The sequence below is a fragment of the Equus asinus genome, chromosome 21 (genome assembly GCF_041296235.1).
Source record: "Equus asinus isolate D_3611 breed Donkey chromosome 21, EquAss-T2T_v2, whole genome shotgun sequence".
Lineage (NCBI taxonomy): Eukaryota > Metazoa > Chordata > Mammalia > Perissodactyla > Equidae > Equus > Equus asinus.
Window position 1 is genome coordinate 70,706,607 of NC_091810.1, and position 22,832 is coordinate 70,729,438.

At 38.9% G+C, this 22,832-nt stretch overlaps 2 protein-coding genes across 11 annotated transcripts in view; one reads left to right on the forward strand and one right to left on the reverse strand.

The window, feature by feature from the left end:
- Positions 1–22,832, forward strand: part of NKIRAS1 (NFKB inhibitor interacting Ras like 1) — a 90,537-nt gene that overhangs the window by 12,606 nt on the left and 55,099 nt on the right. For 5 of the 9 annotated variants that reach the window (XM_070492869.1, XM_070492871.1, XM_070492872.1 and 2 more), the window contains exons 3-4: positions 1,651–1,892; positions 7,440–7,547. In XM_070492869.1, the coding sequence (XP_070348970.1) occupies positions 1,651–1,892; positions 7,440–7,547 (350 nt within the window). Of the gene's footprint in view, positions 1–1,650; positions 1,893–2,032; positions 2,242–7,439; positions 7,989–22,832 lie in introns of those variants that run through there. The other 4 variants (XM_044755093.2, XM_014829835.3, XM_070492867.1 and 1 more) reach the window with 2 other exon arrangements.
- UBE2E1 (ubiquitin conjugating enzyme E2 E1) overlaps positions 9,366–22,832 on the reverse strand; it is a 73,890-nt gene continuing 60,423 nt past the window's right edge. Inside the window, exons 4-7 of one of the 2 annotated variants that reach the window (XM_044755089.2) lie at positions 14,305–14,355; positions 12,857–12,989; positions 11,122–11,269; positions 9,366–10,156 (exon numbers count right to left, since the gene is read on the reverse strand). In XM_044755089.2, the coding sequence (XP_044611024.1) occupies positions 10,059–10,156; positions 11,122–11,269; positions 12,857–12,989; positions 14,305–14,355 (430 nt within the window). In that variant the 3' untranslated portion in view covers positions 9,366–10,058. The remainder of the gene's footprint in view (positions 10,157–11,121; positions 11,270–12,856; positions 12,990–14,304; positions 14,356–22,832) is intronic. The other variant, XM_044755090.2, reaches the window with a different exon arrangement.

Here is a 22,832-nt window from a genome sequence, read left to right on the forward strand (position 1 = left end):
ATGAGCTCATTCACCTCACTCATTCATTCATTCAGCAAACATTTATTCAGGAATTTCTAGGTCAATTTTTAAGTCAATTTGTTAGTCCTCAGAGCTATAAAGATAGATTAGCCACAGTCCTGGCTCTCAAGGAGTTTATACTCCAGCTTCAGAGGGGACAGATATGGAAAGATTTAAGTATAGAATGGTATTGTGGGCCAGCCCCATGGCATAGTAGTTGAGTTCACACACTCTGCTTCAGAGGCCTGGGATTCACCTGTTCGGATCCTGGACATGGACCTACACACTGCTTATCAAGACACAGTGTGGCAGGCGTCCCACATAGAAAATAGAGGAAGATGGGCAGGGATCTTCCTCAGCAAAAAGAGGAGGATTGGTGGCAGATATTAGCTCAGGTCTAATCTTCCCCCCCAAAAAAATAAATAAAATGGTATTGCCTGTACAAGGCACAATAGGAGCAGAAAGGAGGGAAGGGGCTAATCAGGAGAGGAGGACCCACAGAGCTGACATTTCAGAAGAGTCTGGAAAGGATACTAGGAGTTAACTGAGCTACTGCTGTAGTTCAGGTGAAGATACACCAATGGGAATGAAAGGAGGTACTGGCTTGAGCAGATGTTTCAGCAGTAAAGTGGCTGATTTATAACTTTCACTCACACTTTCAGTTTTCAAAGAGAATTTTGAAGACTGCCCAGGTGGATGGTGATGAAGGGAAGAAGGCAAGGAGGAGGAACAGGTGTAGGGAGGAAAGATAGTAAGTTTTGCTAGTTTGAAGAACTTGCAGGACATTCACATAAAAGTGCAAAGTAGGCACTTGGGAATTAAGGCCTGGTGCTCAGGCCCAGACTGGACATGTACATTTTTGAGTCCCGTAAACAGACCCTGGAAATAGTGGAAGTTGTACAAAAAAAAGCTAACAAATTTCCCCCAGGTCTTGTCCTTGGCTCTGATGGACAAGAAAATGGGGCCACTTAGTTGTTGAAGCTACTTTTTTTTTTTTTTGAGGAAGATTAGCCCTGAGCTTACTGCTGCCAATCCTCCTCTTTTTGCTGAGGAAGCCTGGCCCTGAGCTAACATCCATGCCCATCTTCCTCCACTTTATATGTGAGACGCCTACCACAGCATGGCTTTTGCCAAGTGGTGCCATGTCTGTATCCGGGATCCGAACCGGCAAACCCTGGGCCGACAAGAAGTGGAACGTGCGAACTTAACTGCTGCGCCACTGGGCCAGCCCCTGTTGAAGCTACTTTTAAAATCAGCCTTTAATTCTCCAATTTAGGTATTAAGTTCTTTGACTCTTTTAACAATACTTTTTAAAAATATGTAATAGTAAATCTTGTTGCCAAATTTTTATTTCTACTTTTATTTCTATCCAGAAGAAATATTTTTAAAAAGCATGTTGGTCATTTACTGTACTACCTTTCACTTTAAGGAAGTTAGTAAATGAATCTTCTTATATATAGTATATAGGGAACATAAAAAGCCAACTTGCTAAATGACAAGAAAATATTCAGCAGTTAGTACTGAGTTATCCAAAAAGTAATTTCTTTTTTTCTTATTGAGGTATAATTGACATAACATCATATACTTTCAGGTGTACAATGTAGTGATTCGATATTTGTATATATAAAAGTAATTTCTTTTTAATCCCAGGAATGGAAGATTGTGAAACAATGGAAGATGTGTATATGGCTTCAGTGGAAACGGATCGGGGAGTAAAGGAACAGTTACATCTTTATGATACCAGAGGCCTACAGGAAGGTGTGGAGCTGCCAAAGCATTATTTTTCATTTGCTGATGGCTTTGTTCTTGTGTACAGTGTGAATAACCTTGAATCCTTTCAAAGAGTGGAGCTTCTGAAAAAAGAAATTGATAAATTCAAAGACAAAAAAGAGGTAAGTGGGTATGTGAAAAATGCCAAATGTGAATTATAATACTGTTTAAGTTGTAGCATGGACTTCTGGGCAGTTAAAATATTTTAAAAGCGCTAAATTGTATCCACAGTATCTGTAATCTTCATAATTTTTTTTCTTAGTTCAGGAAATACAGTCAGGACCAGCATTTGACTTTCTGCCTTTGCTTGTTACTGTGTACAAGTTGAATTTTAATGACTCCATACCTCAAGTACCACACAGTTCATTTCATATTGTTTGGGATCCCTGTGGCCTGGGTCTCTTTATTATCTTCTTGGGTAAATAGGATTCTTGTCTTCAGTCTTGAAAAAAGAAAAGTGAAAAAAACCTAGTAAGTATTGAATTCTACCCATTTACCACTTAAAAATAAGATTCTTATCATGGTCTGTAAAGTCTTATATGATCTGGGATCTGGCCCATCCCTGTCCTTTTCATCTTATCTTTATCCTTCTGTCCCTCTGTCGCTGTACTCCAGTGACGCTGGTCTACTTTCTGTTTTCCCAACATGATAATTTTGTTCCCCTATTAAGTCCTTCCCAATCGCTGGTTCCCTTGCCTGGAACTCTCTTATCAAGATCCTTGTCCGGATCTTCACATGGCTGACTCATCATCATGGAGGGAACCATATAATGTACTGGTTAACAGCACTGGCTAGATTTTCTTAACCTCAATTTTGATATTTTATTTATTTTTATGTTAAACTTTCTATTTTGAGATAACTGTAGATTCACATGCAATTTTAAGAAAGAGATCCCTTACACAGTTTCCCCCAATGCTAACATTGTGCAGAACTACAGTACAATATCACAACCAAGATACTGACATTCATACAGTCAAGATTCACAATGTATTTCTGTCACTGCAAGGGTCCCTCATGTTACCCTCTTATAGCCACACCCACTTCCCTCCCATCCCCACCCGCTCCTTAACCCCTGACAAACACTAATCTCTTCTCCATTTTTATGACCTTGTCATTTCAAGAGTGTTAACATAAATGTAAGCATACAGTATGTAACCTTTTGGTTTTGGCTTTTTTCGCTCAGTGTAATTCTCTGGAAAGTCATCCAAGTTCTTGCACCTATGAGTATTTCATTCCTTTTTTATTTCTGCATGGTATTCCATAATATGTATGTACCAAAGTTTGTTTAACCATTCACCTGTTGAAAGACATCTGGGTTGTAATTTTTTTTATTCTTTTGAGTACTTACTTTGTGAATAGATAACAATATTCACAAGGTTCCATCTTCAAAAGACATAAAAAGGCAAGTAATGAATGCGCCCTCCCACCTATTTCCCATCTTTCCCACCTAAACAGATAAATGCTGTTATTTTCTACAATATCCTCCAGATTCCCCTCCCTGCCCCCCAAAAGTGAAAGTATAGTTCAGTGAACATTCGTATACTTGATACTTGAATCTTGGCTCTACTTCTTAACTTTTCTGCCTTAGTTTCCTTATCTGTAAAATGAAGATGATAACAGTACCTTCCTCATATGGTTGTAATGGGGATTTATCTAAACACATCCATTCATCAAATGCTTATTGAGCAATCTCTCTGTGCCTGGCATTGTTCTAGGAGGAGGTGCGGGGAATACAAGACAACCACATGGAGTCTGTTCCCATAAGGCTTCTGTTTTGGGGATGGGCCGGGGAGAGACAAGGAACAAATATATGTTACAAAGAGTAATGCTATGTAGGAAAGTGAAGCAGAGTGGGAAGTGAGGGTACTGTTTTCTGTAGGGTGATCTGGGGAGGCCTCAAAAGGTGACTTTCAGCAGAGATTTGAAGGAAGAGGGAGGGAGCCAAGCTAATGTTTGGAGGAGGAGTGCTCCAGGTGGAGAGACTAGTTGATGCAAGGGTCTGGGGCAGGAATTTGCTCATCATGTTCAGGAACAGCCATGAGGCCAGAGTGAGCTGGAGGAGAGTGGTAGGAGACAAGGGCAACATTTTGGATCAGAAGCCATTGGTTTTGAGCAGAGGAATGACATGACCTGGACTTAGATTGCATTTATTTGCATGTTAGTTTCTAAAAAATCAAATAGGTAATGTTTGCACATGGTTCAGAAATAAAAATGACATATAAAAAGGACTATAGTGAACCCTATTTCCCACCGCTGTCCTCAACCAATGAGTTCCTCTACCTCAAGCATGCTTTTTTAATATTTTATCACTTTACTAGTTTTGGGGAATCCTTCCAAAGTTCCTTTATATAAATACAAAGCAAATAGGAACATACATATTTTTTATTTTTCTCTTTCTTGCACTGAAAGTTGCATATTGTTCACGTAATACATCTTGGAGTCCTTTCCATATCAGTACTCAGATTCCTTGGGTTTGTTTTTTGTTTTGTTTTGTTTTTGGTGAGGAAGATTTGCTCTGAGCTAATATCTGTTGCCAGTCTTCCTCTTTTTTTGCTTGAGGAAGATTAGCCCTGAGCTAACATCTGTGCCAGTCTTCCTTGATTTTGTATGTGGGTCACTGCCACAGCATGGGTTGACAGTGGTGTAGGTCCATGCCTGGGATCTGAACCCATGAACCTGAGCCACCAAAGCAGAGTGGGCAAACTTAACCACTGTGCCATGGAGCTGGGCCTCCCCCCCTTTTTTTGAACTGATGCATAGTTTTCATTGTGCCGTCGTAGATGTATCATACTTACTTAACCAGTCCCAAATCGATGGATACTTGGGTTATTTCTAGTCCTTTGCTATTATGAACTATGCTACCATGAATAATTTTATACATTGATTATGTTGTATGTTTTAGGGTACAGTTACTTGTGAGATCAGTTAGCAGAAATGGGGTTCTTGAGTCAAAGGGTAAATATATTGCCAAATTACCTTCCATAGGAATGGTATAACAATAAATGCCTGTTTTTCTAGTCTTGACAATAATGTGTAGTTAAACTTCAGGATTTTGTAAGTCTTTTGGGTGAAAATCATATTTTAATAGTTTCATTTCCCTTAGTATGAGTGAGGTTAAGTATCTTTTGACTTATTTTAAAATGATCACTTTGGCTGCTGTGTTGACAGTAGACATTTGGGGGACAAGGTGAGAAACAAGGAGTTTAGCTGAACCTTTATTGCCCTGGAGCACTTTAACATTTACCAGTTGCAGAGTTGAGGAGAAACCAGCAAAGGAGTCTAAGAAGTGGCCAGGAGATAGGAAGAAAACCAGGATAAAGGTGTCCCAGAGGCAAGTAAAGCCATCACTTTAAAAAGTAGGGAGTGATCACACTATGTCAAGTGCTGCAGATAGGTCAAAAAACAGGAAGAAGTGGGCAGCCTTTAGTAACTTGGGGGGGTCTTAGAAACAGTTTTAGTAGAACAGTGAGATGAAGTCTGATTGGACTGGATGTAGGAGAGACTTGAAGATAGCAAACACAGCTCTTTGAAAGTTTTGAGTAAAAGGGTAAGGGGAACAGAGAGGAGCTGGAGAAGGATGTGTAAAAAGAGGTTTGTTTTTTTAGATGGAAGATATCGTTGTCTTTGTATGCTAATGGGAATGATTGAGTAGAGAGGAGAAAACTGATGATGCAGGAGAGAGAGGGGATAATTGCTGGAATGACATCATTGTCCAGGTTAAAAGGATGGGTTCTGGAAGATGGGTACATGGGCTTGGAAGATGGTAGGTTGCCAGATGTTGTGCTGGAAGCACATGAAAGTTCTATTCTGATTGCTTCTATTTTCTTATTGAAATAGTATGACATCAACTGAGAGTAAGTGAGGGAAAGAAGAAATTTTGGAGGTTGGAGAAGAGGGCCAAGGTAGGAGATGTCTCGTTACAGAGTACATGGAGGAAATATATTATATTTGGTGAAGAACACCACCTTGCTTGAGGTCAGTGATTATGAATTGGGACCAGCCAATAGGATTTTTTTTTCTCTAGCCACATTCAGTAAGTGGTGTAGGCGAAGAGTATAGGTGGATACAATAGGATAATGACAGCAAGGGAGTAAATTAAAGGAATCTCAGCTGGGTGAGGTACGTAAGACATGAGAGGGACTGAAGCAGTGATAAAGGCAGTACAGTTAATGGATTGTAGGTCCTTGTGATGTTTAGAATCGTTGCGTTCAGCGTGTTAGGCATGAACTAGGAAGGCAGAGGTCAGAGTGGGATTCCTGGAATTGGTATCACAAAGAGGAGCAGTTCTAATGGCAAGAGCTAGGATGTGTTCGTGGGAGTGAATGGCTGAGTTCAGGAGCATGATTAAGATCTTTGCAGAAACCAAAGAAGTGAGGGATAAGGTTACTGGAAGGTCATCCACATGGCTAGTTGAAATCACTAGGAATTATGACAAAAGTAGTGTGGTAGTGACCATGAGCCAGGTCTGTAATGAGCAGCAAGTTGGGGCAGGGAGCAGATAGTACATACTTAAAGCACCAGCCTTCAGTTTTAGGGTAGGATATTGTTGGAGGCAGCACTGAGGGACAAGGAGGACACTTTACATCCTTTCCCATCCCCTAGCGTAGTGAGAACTGCAGGGCTGAGCCAGCTTTCAGTTAGGCAAGAAGGCGAAGGGAACATTCAATAGGGAGGGGATTTTGTTGAACTCTAGGGGCAAAGTGGAAGTTTCTGCAATTGGGGAGGGGGAGATGGAGGTCAGATTAGGTGATATACATACATGAAGATGAAAATCTGGGTGATGAAGAATGACATGAGTGCTTAAAGGGGTAGTTCCTGCTAAGAAATGGAGGGGTATAGTTGCCAAGAATACCAAAGCTCTGGGGCCTGCTCTTCCATTCTGCCAGGGATAAAGCACAGGGCCCTCAACTTAAAGGCTCAAAGGTCCTAGTTCAGAGCTGCTCCTCAGAGGGGCCTTGTCTGACAATTCTTACTGCCCTTTCTCCACTCTCCAGTCAGCCTGTTTATTGTCTTCTTTACAGTCACTATCTAAAAATATTCTCTCTCCTCCCTCCCTCTCCGCTTGGGCCTGCTGTGTTCTGGTCACCTGAAATGTTGCCTGGTATGTAGTAAGCATTCAGGTTCAAGTGAGTGTTTGCCTTCCATTTAGTGTAAAATGTTCCTGTTGGTCCAGACATTCAGCAGATATCTAGTGCTTGCATCAGGCACTCTTCTCTGATGAGGAATAATGTGAACAGAAGTTCCTGTTCTCATGGAACTTAGGTTCTAGGGGTGCAGAACTCTCACAGCTCCAGAATTCCTCTTGTATTTTGAAGTACGTGCTGCAGATTTCCCAAACAGCAGGTATAGCTAAAATGAAGTGCAGACACATTTCAGTGAAACCGTTACATGTTAATTTCCCCAAGTCTATCTTCCATTCATACCTGAGTTGAGTAACTTCATCTGTTGTTAATTTAAAATGTTTCATAGTTGACACCCTGTAGAGTATCTGCATTTTTAACAGAAGTGCGTTGAGGAGGAGCAAGGCTAACGTCCTATCCTATTCAGTCACATCTGAGACTAAGTTTTGATGAAGCAGTTTGTTAAAGGGGACAGCATTCTTTATTTCTCCATTTTGCCTAAGAACTGGTGCTGGCAGATTGTGATCTTTTTATCCATTTTTCTTTCAGGTAGCAATTGTTGTATTAGGAAACAAAATCGACCTTTCTGAGCAGAGGCAAGTGGACGCTGAAGTGGCACAGCAATGGGCAAAAAGTGAGAAAGTGCGACTGTGGGAGGTAACAGTTACAGATCGGAAAACTCTGATTGAACCATTCACTCTGTTAGCCAGCAAACTTTCCCAGCCCCAGAGCAAATCGAGCTTTCCTTTGCCTGGGAGGAAAAACAAAGGGAACTCTAACTCTGAGAACTAAAAATCAGTAATGCCACAATTGTTTCTTGAATAGTGATTGCCTTTAAGTGTCTGTGAACATATTTAAAATAGGCCATTCGTATCTATCTTTGGTCCTTAGGAAACCCCTAAGGAAGTAATTTAATACACTTTAGGTTATAATTAAATTATTTGGGCTGAGTTTATTATTATTGCCTGATATGAAATGAGATAATATATTTGCATTCTCATTGTTTGAAACTTGTCCCTGAAATTAGCACCTTTGTTATTTATACTTGTTGGACTTGTCAAAGCAGTAAAAATAAAGTTGGGCTAGTATGCAAATGTACCTATGAGTAGCTTCCCCCTGGTTTAACTTGTTTCACAAGTTATTATTCTGTGTAACTTTATGCAAACTTCTTAGCTCAAACATAACTTAAAGTTTATTAATCATCTCATGTTTAGGATTATAAAATGACGTTTTTTGTATGTCCAAGTTAGATCACAAACTAACAATTTGGATACTAAGTAAGCTGAATTTTATCTTGTGGAGATCTTGCTAAATGGAACAAAACCTGTGGTTTAACTTTGTTCACATTATATGTTTAGCATGACTTGAGCCTGTAGCTGGTGTAAATACGTTCAAACTGTTTCTTCTTTAGAAAATTGCTAAGCACTTAAGGACAGTAAAGCTTCCATTTTCCACAAGGAATCCTATACCTTCTGGAATAGTTTTCTGGATACGTAGTTATGTGGAATAAAAAATGTATCATAAAAATACTGGACTATAGGCAGTCTTCAAGTTAGATATCTGAGTTTGTGCTATGGTTCTTTGCAGATTTTGGCAAGATGTGAGCAATGGGGCTAACTGTATTTAGCAAGTTGACAATACTGCAACTATTTTAAAAGTAGGCAACAAGCTACTTAGTGGTTTCAGTCGTGAAAGCAGTTAACTATATAAATCAGCTAGTGCTACTACCGTATAATTCTTTAAAATTTCTCATCACAAATATATATTTTTGGTCAAAAAAATTATCACTCAGATATGATTAAGTCATTCCCTGCCTTCTCTCCCAATCAGTGAGTGCCGATCTTTTAGCTTTCTTCCTAGGTATTTTGGATAAATACTTCTACAATTATTTTTAAATAAGTAATGTACTAGATCATCCTACAGTTTGCTTTTTCTACTCAACGCAACTTAGATCTATGTTAGTATTCAGTTACCATATTCTTTTTAAATGCTTAATGAATGTATGTGTACCGTTACCCTTTGCACCTGGGTGAGTTTCTCTGGAGGAGATAGAAAGAAACAGAACTGCTGGGTTATAGGATGTGTACACCTAGATCCTGCCACATTGCCCTCTAATGTGGCTGTACTAATTGATCCAATGAGAGAACCCATTTCTCGTGAACTTGCTACCACAGCATGTGCAAGTTACAAAATGCTTTTAAAAAGATGCAGTAGAGTTCATCTTGGAAAGATGAGGGGTTAGATAGTCTAACCTTTTCTAAGACACCTGAAAAGATTCTTCCTACAAAGCTTTGTATAAATTAGAGTAATGTACCAATCCTGACCTAGGTGCCTGATAATGGATAGGAATTTATTTAGTCTGCGTTAACTTCTAGGTTGTTTTGGTAGCAGCTATCTATCAAATTCAGAAGAACGAATCTGCAAACTACAAACAAATGCAAAAGAAAGTAAATTAATACAACAGTTGTTAGATGGTTGTTTTAATATTGTTTATTAGCACAGTAACAAATGCAGACTTAGGTAGTCCACAACATATAACCAATCCACTGAGCAACTCCTATTCCACGCCTTACAGTTAACAGCTTAAGGTATTTTACTACAGGCTTTCCAAGTCCTGATTTAAACCTCTGACCTTTTCACAATGAAGTAGATTGGCATATAAAATAAAATACATAACTACTCATTTCCTATAGGGTGTCTTATAGTCATGTGTCCATTTTACATATATGAGATGACAGTCTCTAAAAAGCTGTTAAATATCAATGTTCCCTCTTCCAAGAAGGGGAAACAAATTCCAATTCTTTAAAACAAAAAGGTGTGTAGTCTTGGAAGGACTTTACATAAATGGCCATGTGTGTAACCTGTACAAAATTAAGCTATTTTAAATTTACAGACTACAAGCAACTGAACCCAATGTCTGTTCTTCTCTGTACTACATTTCAGCTAATATTGCAGAACTAATGACAGTTTTAAAAGGTACTATTACCAATTCTGTCTACTGTAGCAAGATACCTTAAGTTACAACAAAATCTTAGGAAATAAGACTGAATAATATCTGTTATAGAAATACCCTACTCTTTACCAACTCCCACCCTCCCCCACCCCTTCAAAATCATAAGCAGCTCTCTCTGTGACAGACAAATAATGTAAGAATTGTGAAAACCCAATTTATGTAGCGTATCTCTTGGTCCACTGTCTGGCCATTCTGTCATGTTCTGCTCTGTTGGTCATATACTGAGTGGCAATACTTCCCACCAGGGGGTCGGCTGGAAGAAAAGAATATAGATTACTTTGGAGAAAGGAAAAAAGTTTTAGCAAATGAATTAGTGACAGTTTGGGGAAGAAATATACCAAGTATTTGTGATCAAATCCATCTTTGAAACACTACTCCATCAATATGGATACTCTTCCTTTTAGACTTTAAGAAACATAGCATGCAGAGGGGCAAATTCTTATCACAATAGAATTCGTTTCTCTCCCAAAAAAATCAGCCATTTGGAGGTAAGTTCAATAGAAAGTGGAGTGCTCAAGGCTCCAGACTACAATGCACATCCTTCTGAAGTCCTTGAGGCTGTTGCAGTGTAACATCTTTTACCTCTATGCTGTTTATCTAGAAAGAGCCAGGTTGCAGGTCAAAACCTGGACCTTCAATTAAGTATAGTGTTTCTCTGAAACCTAAATAGAATCTTTAATAATTAAATGTATATTTAGTTTATCTAGGAAAATTTAATTAAGTCTTACCCCCAAATCACAGTCTGGTGATCACTCAGTATTGAGCAAAGAAATATCACGTTCAAAATTGACCACCATCTCAGTAACTGGCTGTGGGGCAGGTGCTCAGTGAACCCACTGGCACAACTGAGGTCAGACAGGCAGATTTAGAAGTATGTGGTTAGTTTTAAGAGAACTGTATGAGAAATATGCAAAAGGGGAGGAAAAAAAGAGAGGCGGGAGAATGATTGAAAACGTAAGCTAAGGCAAACATGTAAGTCTTCAGTTTAAAACACCTTATTCCTAGAACCTATCAATTAATGAAGTTGCTGCATTTTTTAACTAGTAGATCGGGGTTCTCTTGATTAAAACTTTCTTTGGAAAATTAGTTTTTGTCCTTTGAAACCTCTAAGAAAAATAAAATCTGTACTTAATCTTTAGAAAAATCTTAGTTTATGTGGAAAACAAGTATTTTTCTGGTGGGGAAAAATAAAACAAGGTAAAGAGCTATTAACCTTACCAGGATTACAATCTGTAAGAAGTGAGCAGATAGAAAGGAGGACTTTAGAAATGGTTAATGCTGGACTCCAATTATCTTTCAATATGTCCAAGCAGATAACTCCTTGACTGTTAATATTACAGTGATAGATTCTTGTCCGAAATGTAACCTAAAAAATGATAGTGTTAAACAAAGTTTAAACAGCAAACAATGAAACTTTTTACTAAATTACCTTTTCAATTGAGTGATCCTAATGAACAACTCTTAGACAATTTAGTTTTTAAAAAGGTGAATAAAGTAACAGTTTAAACCTGCTAAGAGGTTAAAAGACTATTTAATAAAAGAGATTAGTAAGTGTTCGTTGATACAATCTCAGCGACTCTCAGTTTCATTGAAAAGTCATATCCATCAACAAAAGGCAAGGTAACCAGTATTTCTCGAATTCATCTTAGGCAGTTTTTTTTTTTTTTTTAAAGATTTTATTTTTTCCTTTTTCTCCCCAAAGCCCCCAGGTACATCGTTGTGTATTCTTCGTTGTGGGTTCTTCTAGTTGTGGCATGTGGGACGCTGCCTCAGCGTGGTCTGATGAGCAGTGCCATGTCCGCGCCCAGGATTCGAACTAACGAAACACTGGGCCGCTTGCAGCGGAGCGCGCGAACTTAACCACTCGGCCGCGGGGCCAGCCCCCATCTTAGGCAGTTTTAATGTTTTAAATATCTTCCCAACATTTCCAAGTTTGACTAGCTAATTGTTTGCTGACCTCTTGTGTTAGCTGGTAGTACTACATGGCCTCAAAGTAAGCTTTAGAATCATAAATTCAAACAACATACTGGTTACAGAAAGACAATTAAACAAAATGCTTAGCAAACAATGATCACACACCCAAAAAGCTATAAAAGAAAATTTTGAAGATGAGATTTGTTTCTCCTTTTTCTGACCTTTACATCGATCCTGTAGATATCCTGTCTACCTAAATCACAGAATTCACTATAATGGAGTCTCCACAGGTGAGGAGCCAGAAATGGGTGAGGACCACAGGAGGAGACAAATCAACACGAGTCACATAAGCCTGGGTTATTTTGCTTGGTCTCCTAACTTTTAATTTTTATTTGTGAAATACACTGAACAATTCCAGAGTAAAAACCTCTATACCACTTTTTGTTTTTTAATGACAGACTTTTCAGTCACTTCCTGCTGCTGTAGTACCTCTAGCAATCTGCCAGCCCATCCCCAAGAAGAGGTTTTCCTTCTGACAGTGGCAAAGAGGATCATAAATTGTTGAGTGTTATAGGAGATAGATGATTTGGGCAATACCCACCCATCCTAGATGGGAAAACCAAAGCCTGGAGGTAAGGATTTGAACAAGACCAAAAGATGACAAAGAGCAGAATCGAAGGCTTTTGGTAGATTCTGATTCTGTAATTGTTTTAGTGCATGGATGTTTTGACACCATTTTTAACTGTTCAGAAACTTTTTTTCTGTTGAATGGGAAATAGGGGATTCTGGGTTGCTAGATATGTAACTATAAATAGCAGGATTTTAAGTGCCATCAAAACAAAGCACTTACTCCTAGAAATGGTGTCTGCCAGATAAGGCAAAGTCGACCCAAAGAAGTGTTCTGTGGAAGTTCAAACATACTTGGAGATTAAGATAGAACAGAAATCTACTTTTTGTGATTAAAAACTCAACGTTTAAGGCTTTAATAGTCTCTGATGGGAGTATGTACATTTTGGCACACATCAGGGGAATTTCTTACCTTTGGAGGCTTGAAGGGATATTCTGGTGTAAAAGTGATATCAAGGAAGAATACACCACCCTCATACACAGATCCTGGAGGCCCTAGAATGGTTGATCTCCATTCATAGATGTTATCGCCTTTGGGACCAGCACTGTGAAATAATATATCAAAAGATAAGTAGAAGGTGGCACCATCCCAGATTCTTACAGTGTATCAAAAAGGGGAAAAAGATTACCACTCTTCTCCTGTTTCATGGAGAGAACTACACATTAAACAAAAAAGAAGTATCTTTCAGACACAATCTGATGCAGGACTACAACAAACTCATCAACCTTCCATCCGGTAAACTGAATAAGAAAAGAATGCTGAAACCATTCTAAGCCTGCTTAGCTGAGAATAAGCAAGAAACTCCTCAATTCTGAAACCTCTCCTTGACACAAGAAAAATGTAAACAGTACTTTAAAAAAAGAGAAACACTTCTCAGCACCCAGAATTATATTTAATTAGTGATAAATTACAGCAGTTTTTGCTCACAGCTACATAATTTCTGATGACATTTTAAGCATAAAAGTTTTGTTTCTGACCCAATGACTGGGGCTCTTCTTCCTTGCTCTTGTATCTCCATAATCTCACCCTAAAAGGAATCCAATAGATTACAGTACTTTTTACATTATAAGCCACGTGGGGTGGGAGGAGAATGACAAGTATCCAATTACAAGTTATTCAGTTTTCATTTCAATGTATTCTATAATCAGGTTCTCTAAATATTATAGTTGGGACATTAATCTATCCCTTGCCTGTTAAATCACTGTTATTCACACTTAGTTACACCATAATTTGGCCATAATATCCTTCCTAAGCATTGTGTTGGCTTACAGAGTGCTTTGTATTCAAGTTTTACCCTCCAACTCCAAGATTATGAAGAGCTTATTAATATATTCGCCCAAGCAAGTAAGTAGAGTATTCTGGTATTGAGAAGAGAGAAGACAAGTTTGGGAAATGGTCTAGGTTGCTTAATTTGAAAAGACCTTCCCACAGCATGGCGATAACATGGGTAATGGCATAGAGTGGTTAACTTACATATTTTCATCTCCGATTTCTCAAACCTAACCATTTAACTTCAAGGGTAATATGTGTCAGCCAAACAACAAAAAGGTCTTTACTTGGGAGAGAATTGTGTACCCCAGACCATACACAGAATAATTTCTACAGAGCAGGCAAAACTGCTCTTTTAAATAAATGTATGGTGTGAATTGGTTTCATTCACCTGAACACTTACTGAATTGCCCATGTACTAGGCACAGTGCTAAATGTCAGGGGTTTTGATAATGAAGATGACAAAATTCCTTGTCTTTAAGATGCCCTCTGCTAACTGTTTAGAGATGAGGTTCAATTCCTTCATTTAAGAGAAAGAGGAGATGAGAAGGAAAAAGAAATAATAGGGAAAAAAAAACCCAAACACCTACCCATGGCTCTGTACTTTCCTCAAACCCACCCTCGACTTTTTTTCTTTCAGTCTGAAATTTAGAGTGGGAGAAACAACAGAAACGTAGGTTAGGGGAACGAGCTTACAAAAGAAAACCATAAAGAAACAAAAGTTGGAGAAGAAAACATGATGTGGCAAAAAAGGAGGGAGAAAATATTGACAAAAGGGGCTCATGGGAAGAGTAGGGCCCAAACTGGCCAAGAGGCAGGAAGAGCTCAGACAGTGACTTCAGCACTTACCAGCTGTGTGACTTTGAGCAAGTTACTAACCCTAAACCACCTATCTCTCAGGAATGTTTTGAGAATTAAAATAACGAGTTGGGGAGGAAACCTGTGCAGAGCAACAGACTCTCACACTAGTCTCTCATTAAATGACAGTGATCGCTGTTCTTAGTAATTATCCCCACTGACTCAAATAGTGTGGTCCTTTAGTATCTCTTTGTGATGGGTATTCCCAAAAACTACTAAAAGTATGTTTTAGATTGGATATATATGGAAAGAGAGGTCATTTAACATTGTTTCTAATATGAAGTCATATGCAGAGACCATCTTTGAGTTAAAAAAAAAAAAAGACTTCCTACTTTTACATGACATCTGACCATAATTTTCACAAGCCGGGATGTAGAGAGAGCTCTTAATCAGCCCTTTAGGAACGTGCAGTAACCTCCCTAGAAGAAAGGATGCCACCCTGGTTACTGCTTCATATCCTGAGGTTAGAACTTGTCCTTGGTCATCTGAAGTTTGCCTACCTGCCTACACGTGTGCATCCAGCATATGTTCTTGGGCAGAAAGTCCATAGACACTGGCTGATACAGTTGTGACAACTTGTTTACCAGACTGGAGTTAACTGAAAAGTGAACTAAGTAGATGAAGACAACACGTACAGAGGCTGCAGATAAAAAGATGGACTATCTTTTATCTAGTTCATGATATCTAAGACTTAAAAAAGCAAACAGCTATCATCCAGTCTAAAGCCCTCTTTTTACTAATGAGGAACCAAGGCCAAGAGGAGAAGCTAGGCAGGCCACCTAGAATCCAGTATTGGCAGCATTCCAAGCTGCCTCCCAAAACACTACTGATCAGTAGCCAGCTGTTTTCCTTGTAGTCAGCTTGGTGATGCCAAGAAAGAGACCCAGAAAAAAATAACAGTACAGTCAGTCTAAACCTAGGGGTGACATGTTGGCATGGGCCCAATTCTGCTGGCCCCTTGGTATAGTAAAAAAAAAAAAAAAAGGTAACAAAGGTTTAACAATATGCCACTTATAAGCAGCTTTTATGGATTGTACAGAAAATTGGTTTCCAAATTTCATTGTTCATCAAAATCATCTATGGAACTTTAAAAATTAAAAGATTCCTGACCCCTCATCCCAGGCCTACTGAGTTTAGAATATCCAGAGGGGGACCCAAGAAACTATACATTTAAAAACTCCCCTGGTCATCTTAAAGCAGGTGGTATGCATTGGGGAACCACTCGTACAGGTGACTGGAAGTAGGACAAGCAGTTTAGAACATAAGCTTTAACATTTTACAGCTTGTCACCTGTGATATAACTAGGAAATCCAAATCAAGATTGCTACTTGTTTGTAATCAGTTTTCAGTTTGGCTGTAAACTTTTCTGAAAGTTCAGGAAAAAGTATGCAGAAAGGAGTTAAAGAATTAAGTACACAACAGAAACATAACCATGTAATAACAAGAAAGAAAAAATGTACCACACTGCTGTTAAATTAAAAAATGGAGACTAAAGGTGAGTTATAAAAATAAGTGAAATAATATCAAACAGTTGAAATTTAAAGCATGAAACAGGAATCCCGGAGAAGACTCAATAGTGTGGATCCCTAACCCGTTGAGTCCTCAACCAGGGGGCTTGGGAATTACTGTGAAGGGTCTGAGAACTCACTGGAAAGATGAAGCACTGCTGCCTGAATAAAAACTTTAGATACTCACTATAGCTGTTATTGGATGAATTCATGTAGCTTTTTGTCATATGCATTTTCTTCAACATAGACTAAAACAAAAATTATGATACAGGGGCCTGCAAAACTTATTTTCAAGTTTTTTTTACTGGAAAAGTTAGGATCTACTGGTCTAGAAGGTGGGTATGTGTATGTGTCGGGGGGGAGGTGGGGAGGTGTCAGAGCACAAGTTTACAACTCTCAGAAGGCCACTGTCAAGGAGAATAGGGAACAAGAGAATCTACGTGAGCTGTTCAAGAAGGGTCTGTTCAAGCAACCTACCCATTTTTCCCCATAAAATGACCTAACTGGTTTACCCTCAGGTCAGTGTGTGCGTCTACCAGCCTTCTGTCCCCTCCCTTTAACGAAAGATACTTTGGGTTCCACAATAAGAAATATAACTTCAACTGCAAACATCGGTTGAGTATACTTTAGAATGGTATGTAATTTAGTTAAATTATTAATCTAAGTGATCAGAAAGTATGGAAACTTCTGAATTGGGAGATGGGGAGGTTGAAATTAAGGTATTAAGGAAAGATGGGAACCAAAAAAAATACATATCCTTGGTTTGAAGAGGTTGAAACGTTACTAAATGTGAGAAGATTCTTTGCATGAGACTGAGATGGCAAAATGAGACCATGCCTTTGCCTTTCAGGTTTATGTTAGAAATTTAAGGTCATTTGTAACAAAAACACTTTTCAAAATAAAAGTCTAATACAGAACTCTATACAAGGCAAAAAGAAAAAAGAACTGTGCCCTTAATTTAGTATTTTTTCCCTTTAGTCAACTAAATATAGCTGTGGCAAACATTTTAATAGTCATTTCTACTTTTGACACATTTTCTTATTTCTATAATGGTTTCTGACTTTATACAGATAGGTTAACATTAGGAGCAGGGACTGTCATGAACCACAACACTCCTGTCAATACAGGAAGGTCTGTCTGATGACTAATAGGTGCTGTCTCCATTGAGTAAACTCAGTGACAAGGACTCTCACCTCTAACAGCCTTTGCTACAGGTCACAGTTCTTATGCCTCAGCAGTACGATACTGGTAATTATACAAAGCAAAGAACTATCAATTGGTAGTAACTTCTGCTTAACACATATGGTTTTAACCAGAATTTGAACAGTATAAAATGTAATCAGTATAAGTCATTTAGGGTATAAATTGTAAGAAATTAATAAAACCAATTTTAAAAACTGTCATTAGGGCAGTCTTACTAGAATTTGGTGTGCTCTCTGGATTGACTTAAAAATTTCCAAAATAACCAAATAAGCTAATGTTTATGCTTCTTTTGTTTTTTTTAAAATCTTTTTGTGACTCCTCCCCTATTTTCATCCTCAATACAGACTGCTTTACTAGCCTTCCGTTTCAACAAGTGGAAAAAAAAAGTTGCATTTCAATTTTCAAATAGTATCACTGATTTCTTACAAACAACATCCTGGAAGCAAGGTGAAAATTATAATCAGTTTTTTAAAAAGTTGTATTTCTATCTGATCAACTTTTAAAATTTTTATTGGGACAGATGACCCTTGCTTACAAACATAGAAAACCCTAATTCAGATGTTATTTTAGGCATAATTCTAAAAAGCTTAGTTATCTGGTCTCATACCCTAGAAAAAAGGGAGGGATGAGAGGTGGAAGATGGAAAAATAAGGAACTTGCTAATGAGCATTTGGATGGACAGGCAGCAGCAGCAGGGAGTGAGAGTGAGAAAAGGGGCAGGTTAGGCAAGTGTGCTGGCATATTTCAAAAAAGGGTAAAAACTCAGGATCAACTGAATTAGCAGCTCAGTTCTACCCACCTAAAAACCGCAAGTAATCCCTCATATTATCCCACAGTACAATGACTTATGTTTCATAAAAATAAAGAACTGGCACTTGGAGTAGGCTTTATCATTATCCCCAGAAAACCAGATGCGACAAAGACTGCTGATTGGCTAGTCCATGTCTATTCTCCTTCTCATCTTTGTAGAAGCTTCACGATTTAAAACAAAACCAAACCCTGGTTATTTATATAAAGTACATTACTCACATCACAAAATCCCCAAAACACCCACATTTCAACAGTAGCCTTAGAGCTGAGGTTCTCAATAAGGGATGATATATCCCCCTTAGAAGACATTTGGCAACATGTGAAGACATTTTTGGATGTCACAACTAGGAGGTAGTGTGCTGCTGGCACCTAGTGGGTAGAGGCCAGGGATGCTGTTAAACATGCTACAGGGCACCGGAAAGCCCCTCGCAACAGAGAATTCTCTCGGCCCAAAAGGTCAAATTTGCTCCTGGTTAAGCAGAGCTAGTAAAGAGCTTCAGTTTGAATCCCTGTTGTCAGACTCCAGTGCCCATCGTCTTATCTTTGGTTTACTGCTCTGCGCCTGGCACAGAAAAAAAAATTCAATATATGTGGTTATTATTAAAAGTTAGATTTGCATATGCCCTAAATTTATAGACTTGCTACTCAAAATGTGGTCCCTGGACAAAGCAACATCAGCTTCCCCTGGCAGTTTGTTAGAAATGCAGATTCTCACTCCACCCCAGACCTAATACATCAGAATTTCCATTTTAAGAAGATCCCCAAATGATTCCTATGCACGTTAAAGTTTGAGAAGCGAGCTATAGAGGACATTAAGTGGCACTGAATACCAACTCTACTCTCTAATCTTCTGGATTAAAATTACCATTTGTGTTACCTAGCTCTCTGCTTCACTGTCTATAATTCTTTGCAGTAAGAAACAAGTATCAACCTTGGTAATGCTTAGCTCTGTTAAGACTAAAATCAATACCATACACAGAACTTAGAAAACACTAATAGTTAAGAGATCTGCAATCAAATCTATATTCCCTACAACATACATACTACTAAAAATTCATTCTTAATTTACTGTTCTTTTTGCTAAGAAACTCAAAGAGAATATGATAAAATAGATGAATGTAGCAATATCCCAAGGGGAATCCTCATATCCCACAATGATCTCCCATTAGATAGACTGTAGGGAACGAAAGCTGCCTTCTCCATGAGATCTGCTTAGCACACCCAGAGGCATTTTATAGGAAATAAAAACAAACAACTTCTTGTCTTCAGCATCCCTTCATAAAACAGTAGCCATTTGTAACCTAGAAGTGACTGGTAGAAGGAACTTTAATTATCAGAAAACCTCACTAAGGTGACAGGCTAGTGACATGGCTTGGTGAATGCTATTAAAAAGTGGGGCAATCACTGCCATAGTCCTAACACCAAAGTTAGAGAAGCCTCCTCATACAGAGGTGGTACTGGCTAGGCATGTACCACTCAGGTTACTGTCCCTTGGAAAGAACTGTTAGGCCAAGAGCCAACGTAAAGGACTCCCCAGAAAAGCTGGTGCCCACATAAGAATTTCCATCAGTGGTATCCAGTATATCCAAGAAGTCCACTGGAACAGGGTGGGCCCAAACGGGGCACATTTTCCTACATATGGGAAGGAGATTCAGCCACTTAAGATCTATTTATATAACAAGATCCATGTTCACTAAGAGTGGCCTTCCCACAAAGCCCCCAAAAGTCCTGTTATGCCCCATTGAGGAAGTGGTGCCTACTGTCTTCCTCCAGCAGAAAGTCATAACTTTTCATGACGTACGAGACTGATCTGAGACCTATGGAAGCTGTCAAGTTCTTTTTTGAAATATGTTCCAAACCAGAAAAAGAAATGATTTGTCTGAAGATATTTACACTGCATGCTATAGTCATGTGGCTGCACAGTCTCTCTTGCATCAGATTTTAAACCTCTAGAGATTAGTAATTTCCCACACACCCTACAGGGCTGGGCATAATAGTAACAATATTCAATTAGCTGGTCAAAATATTACCCTGTTTAGAATTACACGACAATGTTTCCAAATTAGGTGAAATAACCAAACACCACAAAAGCTCAATCTTGCCCAGCCAGCCATTCACTTGTAGTTTTCTCTCATCTGTGGTGGCTTCAGAAAAAAGCAACAACCAATCCCTTCTGGAAATTTACTTTCCAATATTTAAAAAAAATCAGAAGCACATAGAGCAAGGACACAACTTTTAAAAGAAAATTACTCTCAAGATAATTTGAAAGAGACTCCAGTAGGGATGGCGAAAGAACAGCACGGACATCAGGGGATCCTTACTCTCAACTACAGATGGCTTAGAAATGGGAGTTTTTGGCAAAGTGAGCTAAGAATCCTGCTTTAACTTCAGGACTATCAGTACAGAAGGGGATGGTAGGAGCAAGCAAGTGAAATGAGGAACTAGTCCCATGTCAAGCCCTAAAAGAAACTAGGGTATGGGGCGGGGGGGATGACAGGACCAACTACACAGAATTAAAAGTTCAACATCCCTTGTATCTCAAAAGTCATTTTCCTGTACAAGGTTGCATAGGTAGGTATTCAGGACAAAGGTAGATCAGACAATAGCTGTTTTCCGCAGGAACTACACAAGCCTGACTTAGAACAATTCTAAGTTGCTCTTTCCACAAGTAAGTTAGAAAAACAGGAGTCAGAGCGGAATCAAGTTCTACGGTGGCTACTCTTCTACTCCCACTAGCTAATCCAGAGCCAGGGTATCTGCCTTAGAGTCCAGTGGTAGAGTCCTGATTTTTCAGTTACGGTGCTTATGTTGGCACATATAAAACTGCTATCTAAGTGAGCAAACAGAAACCAGTAATCAGTCTCTGGTTCTTACAGTAATCAGTTCACAGGGCCTACTAATACTGAGCACAACTAACTCTTCTATTGGTTGAGAAGCACAAAATAACTGCAGTGTGGATAAATGAGAGGCAGCTGGGGGAAAAGGAGATTATCTTGTTTAGCCTTTTTGAGGAGATACAGTGCAGCTGTACCCTCCATACATTTATAGTGCTGGTTGTCAAAAGCAGTAGTGTCACAAGGAAAAGCTATTTAAAAGGTTTCCAAAATTCTCAAAAAACAACTTACCAGGTTTTACTCAATTCTAAGAAAAGATTCTGGAACACATCTTTGACTATGAACTTACCAGAGTTAAAGGTTTCCCATTCACGCGTACTCCCCTCCTGTGCAGGCTCCACCTTGCAACTGCTGCCAGTCGCAGACTGCAGGTGGGCAGGCATGGGCATCTAGGGCGGCAGGGGCAGTCCAAAATGTGGGAAGTGTCATTAGGTGTCAATGCGCAAGAAATGGGTTCAACATCTTGCCACAGAACAGAGAAAGAGTTGTCTCAATAGCTTGCTGCAGTGATTTTTTTGGTCACTTATTATGTGATGTGAATTCTATAATTATTTTATTGTTTGATAAAGCTTTTATTTAGTAATAATAATTTTAATTTTTTTATTGCCCTTCTTTGCTCTTAAAAGTGTTCCAATTTGGATGTTATTATGGTTAACCTACTTATGAGGGGATCTCAAAACACCTTCCTGTACTACCCAATCAGCCTGGAACTCCCCTGCCAGTTTTTTGTTTCGTTTTGTTTTGTTTGCTGAGGAAGATTTGCCCTGATCTACATCTGTTGCTAACCTTCCTCTTTTCATATGTGAGCCACCACCACAGCATGACCACTGACAGACAACTGGTGTACATCCGTGCCTGGGAACTGAACTGGGGCCACTGAAGCAGAGCACACTGAACTTGGGCCACAGGGCCAGCCCCCCTGCCAGTCTTAATTCTAGCAGTCCTGCTATTCTTGGTCCTCAACCTGCATCCTCCTTCCATGGCTTTCAGTAAACACTCCAAGAAGGTGTCTCTCATCCTAGGTCCAGCTTCCTACAACTTCCCTCAGTACGGAACATGGATTTGGAGGATAAAGACACCTTCAGCTAAAGCTGGCTTTCACATCATCAGGGAAAGGCTAGATCAGTGGTTCTCCTAAGACCCTTTCATCCAGCCCACAGGTCAAAACTATTTTCATAATTCTGAAGCACTATTTGCCTTTTTTACTCTCATTCTCTCACGTTTGTACTGTAAAGTTTTCCTGAGACTACACGAGATGTGATATGGCAACAGACTGAATGCAGAAGCTGATACGAATCCTGCTGTCTTAAGTCACACATTGAAAACAATTTGCAAACATGTAAAACAGTGCCACTCTACTAAGATTTTTAGACTTGGAAAAGAGAGTTATTTTTCATTAAAAATATGTTAACATCTTTTTATTTTTAAATGTTTCAGCTTTTATTTTGAATACAGTAAAAATCCAAATTAACCATATAAATAAAAGCTCTTTGGAGTCCATAATAATTTTTAAGAGTGTAATGGGGTCCCGAAACAAAAAAGTTTGACAAATGCTACGTAGATTATTTTTAAGTGATATTAGCACAATTGGCCATTAAATGAAGTTTTCAACTCTTACTTAGAACAGATATTAAAAAACAATAGAACTAAATGCTTTAAACAGGAACTAGAAAAGTGGACAATTTTATATTTTGGAGATGGGGAAAGCCATTCTTATCTTGACAACCTATAGCAGAGGCTGTCAATGCCTCATCCACATCCCTCAGGCCTCAAGGTTCTAGCACGCTCCTGTCAACAGCCAGCTGCCCCTATCTGCATCTCTGTGTCTAAAAGCTGCTCTGTCCA